The following is a 15623-nucleotide window of genomic DNA, read 5'->3' as shown; positions in this document are numbered from 1 at the left end:
ATCGACCCCCACAGTGACACACTTCATTCTACACCTCCTAACAGTACCACTCCCTATGGGCCAAGCATGTTCAAACCACCACAGAGGGTCATAATGTGTATCCATCTGTATAGGACTTTATATTGTCTTGTAAGCAAAGCATAAAAAGGCATATATTAAATCACAACTTACGCTAGTAAATTTAAAATATTTTCAGATAATGTGGTAGGCTTGGTTGCTACAGTCCTGTAATGATAATTTATTCTTAGTCCTAGGCCATTTCTGAGATGCTCACAGGTAGAGACTCACTTGTGCATTAAGAATTTTACATTACTGTTCTATGCTTTAAGTAAACTACCCTTCGGTTTTGAACGTAGATTTGCCTGTATTAGATAGATATGTTAGTTAGATATTATGAAACCTCAGTGCACTTTTAAACAGCTGCCTAAGGAATTTAATAGTTTCCCTTCTGGCTTCAATTCTGTAACGATCATTTGGTACCATTGCAGTTTAAAAAACATCCTTTGAAATGAAGATCTCATACAGGGTTTATGATTGATTATTTCTGGGGTTTGACTGCCTTGCCCAAATAGTATCTAATGCAGTGTGTCAGGGAGCTCTTTGATACTAGTCTGCATATCCGTGCTTTTCTTGGCAGTTTTAGTGATTAAATATTTTGTGGAAAAGGGGACTGGAGAGATGGTTCAGTAGGTTAGAGCATTTGCTGTACAAGCCTGAGGATCTGAGTTCGATTAGCAAGTACTCATATATAAGCTAAGCAGGGATTCATAGGCCTCTAACCCCAGCTTAGATAGAGCTTGTTGGTCAGTTGGTTAGCCATTCTAGCTGAAATGGGAACATGCAGTATAGTGTGAGATCAAGTCAGTCAGTAAAGCAGATAGCATTATGGGAGGATACCTAATGTCCTTCTTTGTACTCTACCTGTACATCCTGGGTATGAACACCTGCACATTATTGTTCATGGGCCACATACACACAGACATGAACGTGCCCAGAACCACACATAAACACCACAAACACACACACACACACACACACACACACACACACATACACACACAAAACACAGTATGAAAATCACTTCTATAGGTGTATTGAATATTCACTTGTTTGAGTTATTCTTTTTTTCCTTTTGTATCCAAGACTTTCAGTGTAGATAAAATTATTCATAAGCTTTAAAATAACAAGCATCCCCAAAGTCATAAAGTGGAACAAAACTTTATAACAGTGGTAGCAAAACATCATACAGACCAAAAAAAATCATCTTTTCATCGTAGATTCCAACTTCAGTTGATTAAGAAATTACCATGTGAGTTTGCTTGTCTCTTCCTGCCATGCCTAAAGTCACCTGTACTTGGAAATTTTTGGTCATTCTTCTCTGTATGAATTTTGGATTTGCCACAGATGCAGTAGCTTGGCGATAGAGGACAACTTCTGTTTGGGGGAAGGGTCTGCCTGTGTAACACTGTCTGGCTCCCAATCCTCCTGCTATAGCTTCCTGAAGTCTGGACATTTCTAGGTACCACCACTCCTGACTCCTGTATATGTTTGAATATTCTATTCTTCTGTATCTTGGTGTTTCAGTACCAAAATGAAGACCTTAGCATGTTGAATATGTGTGTGTATATGTATATATGTATATGGTATATATTTTATGAAATAACTGCTATATAATAATATATTTAAATATAATTTTCCACTAGTATACTATTGAAACATTGTCACTATTACAAATGAAGGGAGTTCCTACTAAAGACTTTCCAAAACAAAATACCCATCTTAGATTTATTGAAAGGACAAACAATTCCCTTTCCTACTAAATACAGTGACGTTTGACTCATTTGCTCCCTGAGCTCTTATATAACTAAACACAGTGGTGGATAGACTCTTGAGTAAGTATCTTTCTAAATTGACTTTTTTTTCATTCCAGGAAATAATTGAGGGTGAGAATGGCCAGTTAGCAGAGGTCCTGGCCAGTGGGACCAAGAGAAGAGCTTATCACTGAGAGCTGGCTTAACAGTCCCATAGCTGACTCTACACATGCAAAGTTCCTATCCTTATTGTGTATTTTTTTTTTTTATAAATTATAATACTATGTAAGTAAGAGGTGAACATGTCAGGGTTGGGCTTACTCCCAAGTTTTGCCAAACTATAATACAATTCATTGTCTTTAAATTTTATCATTTTCTCTTGATATGAGTGATATCATATCTCTTGATGTGATAGAAGCTGGAAAAACCAAACAGAGCCAGGCTTGAGTCCAGAAGCTCTGATAAGAATGAGTCACCCTTGGCGAGGGGAAAGCCAATAAACAAGTAGAAATAAAAAGGTGAAGGAGGATTCATTACTTATGCAAGTCGGATGACCACTGGGGATAACTCCCAAAGTGCTATTCTTCTGCACAAGGAAAGCAAAATGCTCTTGTTCTACAGATCTCTTAGTTCCTAGCCTCTAGATGGAAAACATTTAGTCGACACAAGGAGTAAAGCCGAAGTTTACTTAGCCAAGTAGGCAAGCACTCCAGAGGGCTATGGAGGCTTTCCCAGAGCAGGGCTGTGAGCCAAGGACCTTCTGTGTTGGGGATTTACATATTGTTATCAACAGTTTTGAAGAGAGTGGTGTATTGGTGGGATAAGCTGACTGTTTGGTTTTCCTCCGAAATCATGGTAGACCTGATTTTCCCTGTGTGGTGTTTCACGCTATAACGCCCTAGAAAAGCCCACTAGGGTGGTGAGGATGGTGGTGGTGCTGTTGCAGTGAAGGCTGGGGCTGAGAATGCAGAAGCCACATGAGCACATATGTACGGGCAAATGGCCTGGTGCTTTAGTGTCTGATAAATTGGGAGCAACCTGCTGTCAGCCTCAAGGACAATTAACCACAAAGGGATGTTCCTGACCACCAGGAGAGGAGACAGATGCCAGGAGAGGAGCCGCAGCTTTTGGAATTACCTCATATTTCACTCCTTTCTGAGACGGCCGATGGTCCAAGGTTGATCTTGTGAGAGTTGGTTCAGACATTCTTGTGATCCAAGGTGTTTTGGGGTTTTGTTATTTTTATCTTTTTTTATATTTAGTCTGATTTTCCCCCCTGAATACATTTTCAGTTTTTCTCATGTTAGCTCACAAAGCAACGTGTTTCCTCATGGTACCTTCTGATATATCACACTTTGTTCTCACCGCTTCATCTCCTTCCCACCCCAATGACTTCTCCCTCACTCCTTCTCCACCTCCAGCTAGTGTCTTCATCTCTTTAGTTCTTTTTCAAAAGATGTAGGTTATTTTTAAGTGTGTGTGTGTGTGTGTGTGTGTGTGTGTGTGCGCACGCGTGTGTGTGCATGTGTGTGTATGGTAGTGTTTTGGTATGCGTGCTTGTGTCCTCAGAGACCTGGAGAGAACGTTGGATTTCAACAGTTACAGTAAAGGTAGTTGTGAACTACCTGACTGGGTACTGGGAACTGAACTCTGGATGCCTGGAGATGCAGAAAGTGATTTTACCCAAGGAGCCATCTCTCTAGTCCTTCACATCCACTCTATTATTCTATTCACCCTCTAGGTATACAAAATAACCTGCTCAGTTTACCTGCTTGTGTGTAGTTTCTGGAATGACCAGCTGGCCCGGGATACCCAACTGGTGTGTTCTTCTCTGCAGAAGATGTTCGCCCGCTCTCATCTCTGCTTCTTTTCTGAAGTTATGTACATTGCATCCTAACCGCAGCCCCCTCCTTCTTCTCCTCCCAGTCCTGCCTTACAAACTTCTCCCCCCATTATCCATCCCCCTTTTCAGAGACGAGGAAAACCCACTGGGTGCCACCCCACCCTTGGCCCTTGACCATCTAATCCCAACAAGACTAAGCACCTCCTCTCCACTTAGACCTAACTAGGCAGAGCAAGTAGGTAAGGGGATCCAGTGCAGGCAGCATTGTCAGAAATAGCTCTTCCTCCAATTGTTAGGGGATACACATGGAGACCAGCTGTACATCTGCTACAAATGTTGGGGAGACTGCGATCCAGCCCATGCAAGCTCTTTGGTTGGTTGTTCAGTCTCTTTGAGTCCCATGGGTCCAGGTTTGTTGACTCTGGGTTCTCCTGTGGGGTCCTTAACCCCTCAGGTTCACTCAATTCTATCTCTTCTCTTCCATAAGAGATGGTAAAGAAGATCCCTGGGACTAGCTGGTGACCTGGGACTGGGGAGGTTATAGGGAGTATATATCTCCTCTTTCATAGTGATCCTTTATAGAAAGGATATCTTGTATATTGTGTGGATGCATCACCTGTCAATTGAAAAGGAAGGAAGTGGAAGGTGGGACATCTGTGAGGCAGAAAGAATTCTGGGATAGATCCAGGTATGGAAATATGTTCCCGGGATAGACACATGGGACTTAAACACAGGTAACCATGTGAGGAGATAGACACATGGGACTTAAACACAGGTAACCAGCCACATAGAATGCAAGTTAAAATAAAATGTATTATTATTTATGATCCAGTCAGAGAACTGCCTAGCTATTTGTATTCATAAGCATATTTGAGTCTGAGTCTTATTTCTGGGAACGTGGAACTGAGAGGCAGAACCATGCTTAACTTCTACAAATCCCCGAGTCTCATGTGCCAGAGTTGCTTTATAGACTTGTCAGTTGGGACTGGGTTTTACACGCTGTATTTTGATGAGTTGTGGTTGCTTGTAATGGTCTCTTGTCTGTTGCGGAGAATAGTTTCCTTGGTTAGGGGAAACTACACATTTCTGTGGGTGTACAGACACATATTTAAGATGTAGTTATGGATTCTGCTAGGTTAGTAATGTGAAGGCTGTAGTGTGTCCTCCAAAATCCACGACCTCACTTGCCTGGGTAGTTGCCTAATGTTGTAGTATGAGGTGTGATTCTTCTCTTGTTGAGTGGGTCTTAAGTCCAATTAAAGAACTGGTGGTTACTGCCAAGGTATGTGCCCCTGCTGAACCCTGGGCGTTATCATGCCAGGTTGCTCTGTTGTGGTTCATAGATGCATGAGATTGGTAGGACTATGGGTTGTTCCCTTCCTTTGAGTGCTCACATAACTACAACTTCTGGTGTCTTGAAAGCTAGTCCCAGAGAGGAGACTTTCAGGCTAGATCTAGCACGAGTCCTCCAGGCCCTGCATGGAAGTATGTAGTGTCTTCAGCATAGCGACTTACCCTCCACCTATGACAGACAACCAAGGGTAATAGGAGTCTCTTTGGCAACCAGGACCAGTGACTTAAAAGAGGGCTTCTAGTGTTTTCATTAGTCTTTGGCTCTTGGGAACACATTGACAACAAAGTTGTAAAGGTTTCATTTTCTTATATATATGAATACATATATATATATATATATATATATATATATATATATATATATATATGTGTGTGTGTGTGTGTGTGTGTGTGTGTGTGTGTGTGTGTGAACTGATGTGTTTCATAGGTAATTTTAGATATTTTAGGTAATTGTATGATTCTTTGACTTTTTCAGAATTCTCTGTTATTTTATCCTCCTCCATCCTTCTGTATTTTTCTCCCCTCCCCATATAAAGCCCTCCCACTTTTCTCATTGTCCCCCACAGAACCCGTATACCCTTCTAGTCCCCTTCTCTAGTGCTCCCCTGCCCTTCCAACCTCTACCATGGCCCTGATTTCTGGAGTTCTTTAAGCTTATGCACTCGCATCTGGATCTTTGGAGCTTGGAGGCTCAGATGAGAGAAAGCATGTCACGTTTGCTTTCTGCATCTGAGTTACCATGCTCAGTGTGATATTTTATAGTTGCTTCCATTTACCTGCAAAATTCATAATTCCCCTTTTCTTTTTAGCTGATAGTAAGAATTGCTATATAGTTTAAACAAATAACTGGGCCATAGATTGTGGGACTATACGCCGTCTTTCTGTTTCATTCCTCTGGTCTATATCTGATGCTTCATTGTTGGCTTGCTGATTGGACTAGTGTAGTTTTAGATTAGATGTTGCAGTGATAGAGCATGTGTCTTCCAATCCTGTTTTTTGTTGAAAATTTATGTTGACCATTCTAGCCCATTCCCACTTATACGTAAACTTTCAAGTAATCTTAGTAACATCTATTTTTTATATATATATGGAGAATTGGGATTTTAATAACATTGTATTTTCCAATTTATGAATGTAGTATATTTATTTAAGAATCTTCTTTCACTTTTTCCCCAGTAATCCTTCAGTTTTTACTGTCCAGGATTTGTTCAGTTTAAAAAAGTAGTTTTCATGTTTTTATGTACTATTGTAAGAAGAATTGAATTTTGTAAGTCAGTTTCCCAGTTATTCATCGCTAGTACGTAGAACTGTCAGAGTGCCTGAGACTGAATAGTTTGTGAAGAACCTGGTTTTAGAAGGTCTGAAGAGTAGATTCAGGGCCATGAGTTCCAGCACTTACTGAGATAAAGAGTGAATTCAAGCTTGACCCAAAATATATGATATGATGTGATGTGATATGATATGATGTGATATATATTGTAATTTAACCCTGCCTCGAAACTGTGACCCCCAAATGATGGAAGCAGATCTTCCTTCCTTTAGAGGAAACACTTAGTCCTTAGTTCCAGCTTTTAGTACACTTCTCTCAGAAAAGCCCTTTCTAGGTCAAAGAGGCTTTCTTCTAGGTGTTCATAATTTTTATATGTATGTGTTTTGTTAATTAAATTTGTCCATATATTGTCATGTTTTTATTACTTTATTCTTCCCATTGTCAAAGAAATATTATTTTCTTAGGGGTAAGTTTTACTTGCTTATATTATTTTTTATGTATTGGAAGATGTGATTTACTAATATTTTGTGTTTGTTTCCTGACCAATATTTATATATGTTTTGATTAATTAGTTAACACTGTATATTGGATTGGCAAGATGAGTTGACATCTATTTCTCAATATATGTTTTAGTACTGATACTAGTTTTTAAATTGTGTGTTGGAATTTACTATTGAAATAGTTAGGCCTAGAGGTTTTGTGCATGGGTGATTCATTCCACAGTTAAACTTTTTCTATGGAGATGGAACTGTTACGTTTGATTTGACCTTTTCAGACGTAGTCATTTGAATTCATGGATAATGTCCAGTTTGCTAATGGCTTGACCATGAGCCTTTTCCTGTTCATAGCTCTCTTCTAATATTCTCAGGCTTTGGATTGATGCGCTTTCCTTTTCACTTCTGATACTTCTCAGTTTTATCTTCTATTACTTACATTTAATTTCACTGACATTTATGTTCTGTTGATTCCATAAAAGTGATGTTTCATAACAGCAATTATTAGATTTTTGTCAATAATTTATTTCACTGATTTCTGCTCTTTTGTTATTTCTTGGGCTCTAACTACTTGGGCAAATATTCATCTAAGAGAAATGAAGTGAGATTGCCTTGATCCTTTCATCTAGACACACTGAACTCACATGTGGCGGTTGATACTTCATTATGTTTCGTGCCATGTCTGCCTCTGTCAGCTGTTTTCATAATATAGTCACATTGTACATATGCCCAAATCTGCCACACATTTTTATATTTTTCTAGAAACATATTTTTGAGTAAATGTGATGAAGTTAATGTCAAAATAGCTATATAAATCCTCACATCTATTCAATTAGTTTTTCTGACATATGATAACAGTTTTCAAATCAAGTCATATGGTCACCAAATACTTTTTATAAATTTTGAGTATTGCGGGGAGAGGATTTAAATGACTTGTAATGTCTGAAGAAATCTTTCCCATGAATACTAAATCTAAAACTGAGTTGGTAGAATATGTCCTTTATTTATAATTCAAGTTAATCTACATTTGGCTATTGATGTTTCTATTTAAATTCTAAGTCTTAGATTGTTGGAGAGCTCTACTATATATCCTGTATTCAAGATATATTTATTATAATAAATGACCTAACTTTTCATTTTCCTTTAAGCTATTTCCGTGACAGAAGAAGTAATACTACCTCAGCTGGAAAGTCTTTGACGCTGAAAAGTGAGTCTCTGCTTTCAAATCTCTGTAAATTGGTTTATCCTCATGTGATCACCTTAAAGTACTGCTAGAGTTGTGTTTTAGAGGCAGCCTGCCCGAGGAGTTGGGGATTCTGGAGTGACTGTCCTTACTTCCATAGAAAAGAAATGGGCATTGGGATTCCTGGAAATCACACATGTTTGAAACAAAGATGTTTTAGATAAAGACTTCCTTTTGTTATTAGTCAAAGGTTTTCAGCTAAATTAATTATTTCATGGTAGTCTGATATATAGACTATTATGTATGAAAAAAACATTTTACCTTGGTGAAAAGTTTGATACTCTTGTTTTGGTAAATTGATCATTTCTTAGAACTTTTTGCTTGGTATTTGAAAATGTGATTACACAAGCTGTGGAATATTTTTTTGACTGATTACTCCACTTTTGGGAAAAGCTTCCCTAGAAGAAATGCAAATACTGAGGATTCTTTCCTCTAGGTAAATACAGCTCACTGATACAAGATGCTCTCTTGAAACTGCTCCTCTCTAGGTCTATTTGTAAGTGTGTTACTAGCTGAGAGTGGTAATATCATGAGGTCTAAGGTTTCAGATATCTAGCTGTTACATTAATGAACCCCTTAGAGTTGCTTAATAGGTGTTAGAAATGAGCTCCTCTCTTTTAAAATATTCTTGGTTTCCTAAACTTTCCTAATTTGCACACTGGCCAATTTCTGCTGTCCAGAGACACTATTGGTTATATTTTATGTGGATCTTGGAGACTAGCAAGGCCATATATAACTGTTTCTGACTTCAGCGTTGGTGATTATATGGTCAAGTGAGTGCTATGTTTTAGGAAGACCATGGGCAGAGTTGGTTCAGGATGTAAGAATTGAACATATCATTCTGGACTCTTGTAGAATAATGATTAAGCTGTGATGTTGCTATAAAATAACTAAACAATGCTTTTATCGTTATTGTTTGCTCTATTCCACATTATTCATCTTTTCCATTCTCATTCTGTAATTCCTCCAAAAGATTCAAATGAGGATAATTCAACTTCCATCTTTCCTTATGGAGAGACATTTCTCTTCCAGAGACTAGAAAGTTCCAAGGTTAGTCTCATTCATTTTCTTTTATGTTTCCATAAGCGGTTGTTTGTTCTGTAGCCTATCCATGCATTTTCATTTCCCTGTAAGCTACAACAGTGGTGCTTTCCAATAGTGTTTCCAGATGGTAAGACTTTAGCTTGGTCAAATTATGGCAATCTATATCTTTAGCTATGGCTCATGTAAACACATTTTTACTTTGACCTAAAAAATATGGAATAGTGCACTGAAGAACTTGTCAGTGTCACATACTATCTGAAAATAGTCAAAAATTGCTAAAGCATAAACCACCATAGGTTTTAATTGGCCATATATTCTGAGGCAGACTTCCTAAGGCTAGAATGTTGTAGATCTTATTTAGATGAATAACTCAAGCTTCATTTCTAATAATCCTCCTCATTTACTATTTTTTTTCTTAAGAGTTGATAAAAGATAAATGGGAGAAAAATATGTAGTAGAAATAGCTAAGGATTTGATGCAATGGCAAAGCACTTGTCTGTTCTGTACAAGGCCTAGGGTCTGAGCCATAGCTGCTCTCCATAAGATAACACAGAAACAACTGAAATCCACAACCAGACAAATCACACAGGGACTTAAGTATGTGGGCTTTATCGTTAGCTACCATTGTTTATTCTTAGTTAGTGTAATGAATTAAATTAAATACTGAGGATATCAGAAACTGTTTGATATCTGCTTTTAATTGTTTTGAACTGAAAAATTTATCAAACCTGTTAAATTTGGTTAATAAAAATAAACTCAAATATTGTAGGTGTTTGCAAAGTACTGTTGCACTGTAAATAATTGCCTAAACCAACAAGCACAACAATAAATGTATTTATTTTGAACAGAAGCGATCTATAAAGAATGAGTTTTGGCCCCATGAGAACACAGTTAAAGAGGAAGCGGCCACTACAAGAAACTCTATCCTAACCCAGTCAAGGTATGGTGTGTGTGAGGGCTCATGAGTCCCTCTTCAGAATAAAAGTATAAGCATGCAGTCCCCCTTCAGAATAAAAGTCATAAGCATGCAGACTTTTTGCTCATTGTATAATGAAGTTCTACAACAGTCATTTACCTGAGCAAGTTCAAGGCTTTCCTTTCCTTCCTGAATGTTTCCTGGACAGTATTCATTGTAGTCCCCAAGCTGTCATGTGTAAATGGAGTAGCTACATTTAATCTGGAAGCTGAGTGGTTTCTGTAGCAGCTTATTTTTGTCTCCTACTGACTGCATCCATCTATCCAACCTGTGCCTGAGGTGGTGAGCGTGCAGTAGCTGTGTCCATTCTGCACCCCCCCCAAATCAGTTTGATATTTATTAAACTTAATTTCTCCAGCTCTGGTTAGACTTTGTAGGAAGCATCTTAAAAATAGAATAAGGTTGAGAAGATTTATAATGATTGAAATGGAATAACTTTGTCTCCATGTATTTTAACTGCCATGAATTTGCTTAAAAATACACCTTAAATGCATATTTGATTCTAAAGTTTCTATAATCAAAGTACCACTGTCTTAGGCAGGGTTTGTATTACTGCACAATATCATGACCAAGAAGCAAGTTGGGGAGGAAAGGGTTTATTCAGCTTACACTTCCATACTGTTGTTCATCACCAAAGGATGCAGGACTGGAACTCAAGCAGGTCAGGAAGCAGGAGCTGATGCAGAGGGCATGGAGGGATGTTCTTTACTGGCTTGCTTCCACTGGCTTGCTCAGCCTGCTCTCTTATAGAACCCAAGACTATCAGCCTAGAGATGGCACCACCCACAAGGGGACCTCCCCCCTTGATCACTAATTGAGAAAATGCCTTACAGCTGGATCTCATGGAGGCATTTCCCCAACTGAAGCTCCTTTCTCTGTGATAGCTCCAGCTGTGTCAAATTGATACAAAACTAGCCAGTACAACCACCAAATATATGTTATGTGTTCTGCAGATATGAGGAAATTTTGTTAGAATGTTAATACTTTATTTGCCATTAGGTTACTGCTTTTGAGATGAGCTGCATGTCAGGACAAAGGAAAAAGAAACAGTGTAAAACCAACTGGATTTAGAATTGTGAAAACACAGTGTGTCCTTTGTGTTAGAAATATACTATTGAAGAGAACAGGAGTACTCATTTCTTTTGGTAAAGCATATGATAAATACCCAAACCTAAACTTTTTATTTCTCTCAATTTTAGTAGGATTTGCTATGCTGGGTTAAATTACTCATAGTCACTTTACTGTCTGCCTTAATTTTTCAAAGTTAATACTCTTGTGATTTCCTTGAGATAAAAATAAATAATGCATCCACAATGATAAGAATCTTTTATGAAAAGAAATTTGAAATGGCTAGGTCACATGAGTCTTTAAGTTATAGATTTTTAGAGCATTGCATCCAGAAAGAATCATCTGACCTGTATTCTGTCTCGTTGATAAGGAAAATCCTCCTTGTAATGGTATTCATTTCATATAGATGAGTGAACTTATTTTGCCATTTTTGAAATCTGTAGGAATGTTATTAGCTGTTATGAGTACATTCTGGTAAATATTAGACTCATCTCAGCTTTTACATTCTGACACTCGCTAATCTATGTTTGCCGGTTGACTAGCAGTGTGGTTTGCTGGTTTTCCTCACTAGCATTTTAACATAGTACTGAGCTGTCATCCTGGTTTTCTGCTGTATTTCATTAGGGTGGAGCATGCAGTCCCTCAAATTGATTAGACAGGTAGATAAGGAGGAAATAATGTCTTCAGGAGACAAGTCTGTGCTTCCTTATATTCCCTGGAGACTAGAGATTAGTAGGACATTCATTGTGCTCTTTTTGATGTTTAAATTTTGACGAAGAAATGGTTTTTAATCCATTGTTACTTGCACTTAGCTTCCCTCAGGTCAGAATCTGATTAAATTATACAAAAGACATTGTCTAATGTTCATATATGTCAAAGGATAATAGAATATTTGTTTTGAAATTTTTCCTGGAAAATGTATGCCTCCTCTGCGTGTGTTTGTATTTGTATGTGCAAGTCCTGAAGACGTTTTTAAATTGATCAGATCGGGTAATTGAACCTTTAAGACCAAAAGAACCTTTTGGTCTTAACTTTCTGTGGTTGGTTGGTTTGTAAGTTTAAAAGATTCAACTGACAGATTAAATTAACCATGCCATTTTGAATTTGGTTCCCATTCTTTCCTATTCAGCATATATGATAACAGGAAGGAAAACGTGAGTGAAGACAAAGTTGAAGACATTTGGATACCCCGTGAGGATAAAAATAATCTTCCCCAGGACTCGGCTTCCGAGTCAGAGTACTCCACAGTAGAGGAATGCTTCCAGAGTTTAAGAAGAAAAAATTCCAAAGCATCCAAATCTAGGACTCAAAAAGCCTTCTACTTGGACCCTTTCAATAGGCACAGTTATCCTTTAAGCTCCACGAGTGGAAATACTGACCCGTCGTCAACTGTCTCAAATGCCATCTCTCCCTATGCCTGCTTCTATGGATCTTCCGCAGCCAAGGAGAAATGTGGATGGCTGGACAAACTCTCTCCCCAAGGGTATGGATGGATACATTTTGCTTATTAAGTAGCCATTTTGATAGAGTAACTTAATCAGCCAGTGTTTTGTACCCACTTCTTCCCGCAAGATACTTTTTTTAAAAGGGATTTTCAATATGTTTGCAAATGCTGGTCCCTAGGTACATAAGGTGCATGAAGTACAGTACTGCAGTATGGTTTGGAATAGCAACTTCAGGTTGAAATTAAATTAAAACTAAGGTTTGGATTAAAACTTCAAGTTACGAGTTCACCTCCGTATTACTACTGTTCCTTTCTAACTTGATAATAAAATGTACTTTCCTGGGTCCTACTTCATATCAAAACAAGCAACACAGACTGAGTTATCATTCCTTAGCTTAGACTGGATTTTGCTCTTAATCATAACAGTGTTCTGTTTGGGAAGACAATCTAGAGAAATGAGCATCGTTTTATAAGATAAAAAGATAAGCATCTTATTGATCTAGTATCCTAATTTTTTAATGTGCGTGAATGATAAATCAAGGATTTTAATATTATTTAAAATTTAAATAATTTAAGCAATTTAAAGATATTTTATATTTGAACACATTAGCATTATAATAGCTTTACTTTGAATTGTTCATATTTTAATATGCTGTTTTAGTTTTTATATGTTGCTCAGAACATCAGAACCCTTAAATATAATGTCAAAACAGATTTATCATTTCAGAGGTAAACAAATAAAATTCCTTCCTTTTTGCATTATGTACTATGGAGAAATCTTTGGGGATAGATGCCATTTTTAATTAGATTTTTTTTTTCTAACTTTTTTTTTTTTAGATGTTATTTATTTAATTGAAGTTTTTGTTATTTTTATATTTCCTTGTGCTTTTTACATTAACTTATTAATTTACATTACACACATTGCCCTCTCTCCCCTTTGCTACCCCCACCCCCCACCCTGTTCCTGGGGCCTCAAGTCTCTAGAGGATTAGTCACATCCTTCCCTGCTGAGGCTAGACAAGGCAGTTCTCTGCTAAATATGTGCTGGGGGCCTTGGACCAGCCCCTGTCTGCTCTTTGGTTTGTGGCTTAGTCTCTGGGAGGTCCCAGGGGTCTGGATTAGTTGACACTGCTGGTCTTCCTGTTGCCATCCCTTCAGCCCCTTCCAACCATCAGACTAAAGTTGGGGACCTCTGTCTACCTTTTTGTTATTAGATATTTTCTTCATTTACATTTCAAATGCTATCCCCAAAGTCCCCTATACCCTTCCCCTCTGCCCTGCCCCCCAACCCACCCACTCCTGCTTCCTGGCCCTGGCATTCCCCTGTACTGGGGCATATGATCTTCACAAGAACAAGGGCCTCTCCTCCCATTGATGTCTGACTAGGCCATCCTCTGCTACATATGCAGCTAGAGACATGAGCTCTGGGGATACTGGTTAGTTCATATTGTTGTTCCTCCTATAGCATTGCAGACCCCTTCAGCTTCTTGAGTACTTTCTCTAGCTCCTTCATTGGGGACCTTGTGAGCATCTCCTTCTGTATTTGTCAGGCACCAGCATAGCCTCACAAGAGAGAGCTATATCAGGGTCCTGTCAGCAAAATCTTTCTGGCATATACAATAGTGTCTGGGTTTGGTGGTTTTAAAAATGTTTATTTCTACTGTCTTTCAAGAATTACTGCACTATTTAGTGTTAAATTTTCTTATGTTTAAGTAACAATTGTGAGTCCTTGCGATGTGCTGTCTTTCTCTTATGTTCCCCTGTGACTGTTCTGCAAAGCCTTGGTTTAATCCAAAGTAAGTTTAGGAGCAAAGATTCATTAAAAGCAGATCCATGCATAGTAAGAGTATGAATCCATATCTCTTAAAAAGTAAAGCCAAATATAATTTGAGTATTGGTCCTATCAGTACTAGGTGTATGAACCATGTGTCCTTTGAGAAGCAGATTTTGAATAGAATGCATATTTAAATATTCAAATCAGGGGCCCATACTCATGTATATAAGTTCATATAATAAATCATTAGAAGAAACATAAGCTCTAGTATTTTCCAGCGTTGCATGTTTATGAATTATTGGTACTTAGGGAGACGTAGCTGTGGCTGCAGAACACTGTTGGAAGAATCAGAGAATTCTTGGTGTAGAACACTCTGTAGCTAAACCTTACTAGGTAGACTGCAATGGCCTGTTGCACTTGACACACTTGATATGTTCATGCTCTGGGCACATGGAGAAAGCTTGAGCATTTTGGCTATCTCTGGGATAGTTAGATCATTTTCCATTTTGTCTTTTAATAAAGCATTGATTTTTTTTCCCCTCATTCCTTGAAAACCTACCTATGGGCAAGAAGCTGTGATTTTAGATTTATATTTTTCCATTTTGGGAAAAATAATTCAGTTGTTTTATCTCGCTTAAATGTTTCCTCTTGGATAACAATATGAATAGATATAAGAAAAAAATAATTTTTTCATGCCAAACTTTAAAAATATCTCTTATACATGATGGTGTTTCTTGGCTTAAAAGAGATACTTATAACTTGCCAAAAATCAAGTAATAGACTCAAAGTAGAATCTGAAACTTGCCCTTTCCTGGCTGGACTCTTGTTGCTCTTCGAAGCTGTTTACGGTACTCATTAGTCTAATAAGGTGGCCCTCCTCATTTCTTATACGGCGCTCACTGAGCTTTGCCTTATGGCCAGTTGTTTCTGGTTCATGTTATGTCAACTCAGATGATATTCTAAGTTCTGTACCAGCAACCATCATTCTTTCCAAAAAGGGCCATTGCTATTTTGCTTGGTTTCCTCTAGACTTTGAAGGTAAGCCTTCATAACTGAAGATACTGCATACTTCAGACACAGGGCTTAGAAGAATGAAGCTTGAAGTGACTTCAAAGCTTCCTCCCAGAGGGATAGCCCTCATAATATCTAAATGTGCTTTGGATGGAAGAAAGAAGAAACGAGAGAGAGAGAGAGAGAGAGAGAGAGAGAGAGAGAGAGAGACAGAGAGAGATGAAAGAACTAAGCCACTAAGAACAGCTAAGCCACTCCCATAGAGAATATATAATATATATGCATATGCATA

The 15623-nt window shown here is 38.0% G+C and overlaps 1 protein-coding gene across 3 annotated transcripts in view; it reads left to right on the top strand.

Annotated features, from left to right (window-relative positions):
- Nucleotides 1-15623, top strand: part of Arap2 (ArfGAP with RhoGAP domain, ankyrin repeat and PH domain 2) — a 160097-nt gene that overhangs the window by 23319 nt on the left and 121155 nt on the right. For all 3 annotated transcript variants that reach the window (XM_029545277.1, XM_021211156.2, XM_029545276.1), the window contains exons 3-6: nucleotides 7920-7978; nucleotides 8988-9064; nucleotides 9907-9998; nucleotides 12232-12585. In XM_029545277.1, the coding sequence (XP_029401137.1) occupies nucleotides 7920-7978; nucleotides 8988-9064; nucleotides 9907-9998; nucleotides 12232-12585 (582 nt within the window). The remainder of the gene's footprint in view (nucleotides 1-7919; nucleotides 7979-8987; nucleotides 9065-9906; nucleotides 9999-12231; nucleotides 12586-15623) is intronic.

Source organism: Mus pahari, chromosome 13, assembly GCF_900095145.1.
Source record: "Mus pahari chromosome 13, PAHARI_EIJ_v1.1, whole genome shotgun sequence".
Classification (NCBI taxonomy): Eukaryota; Metazoa; Chordata; class Mammalia; order Rodentia; family Muridae; genus Mus; species Mus pahari.
This window is presented reverse-complemented; position numbering and strand designations above follow the sequence as displayed.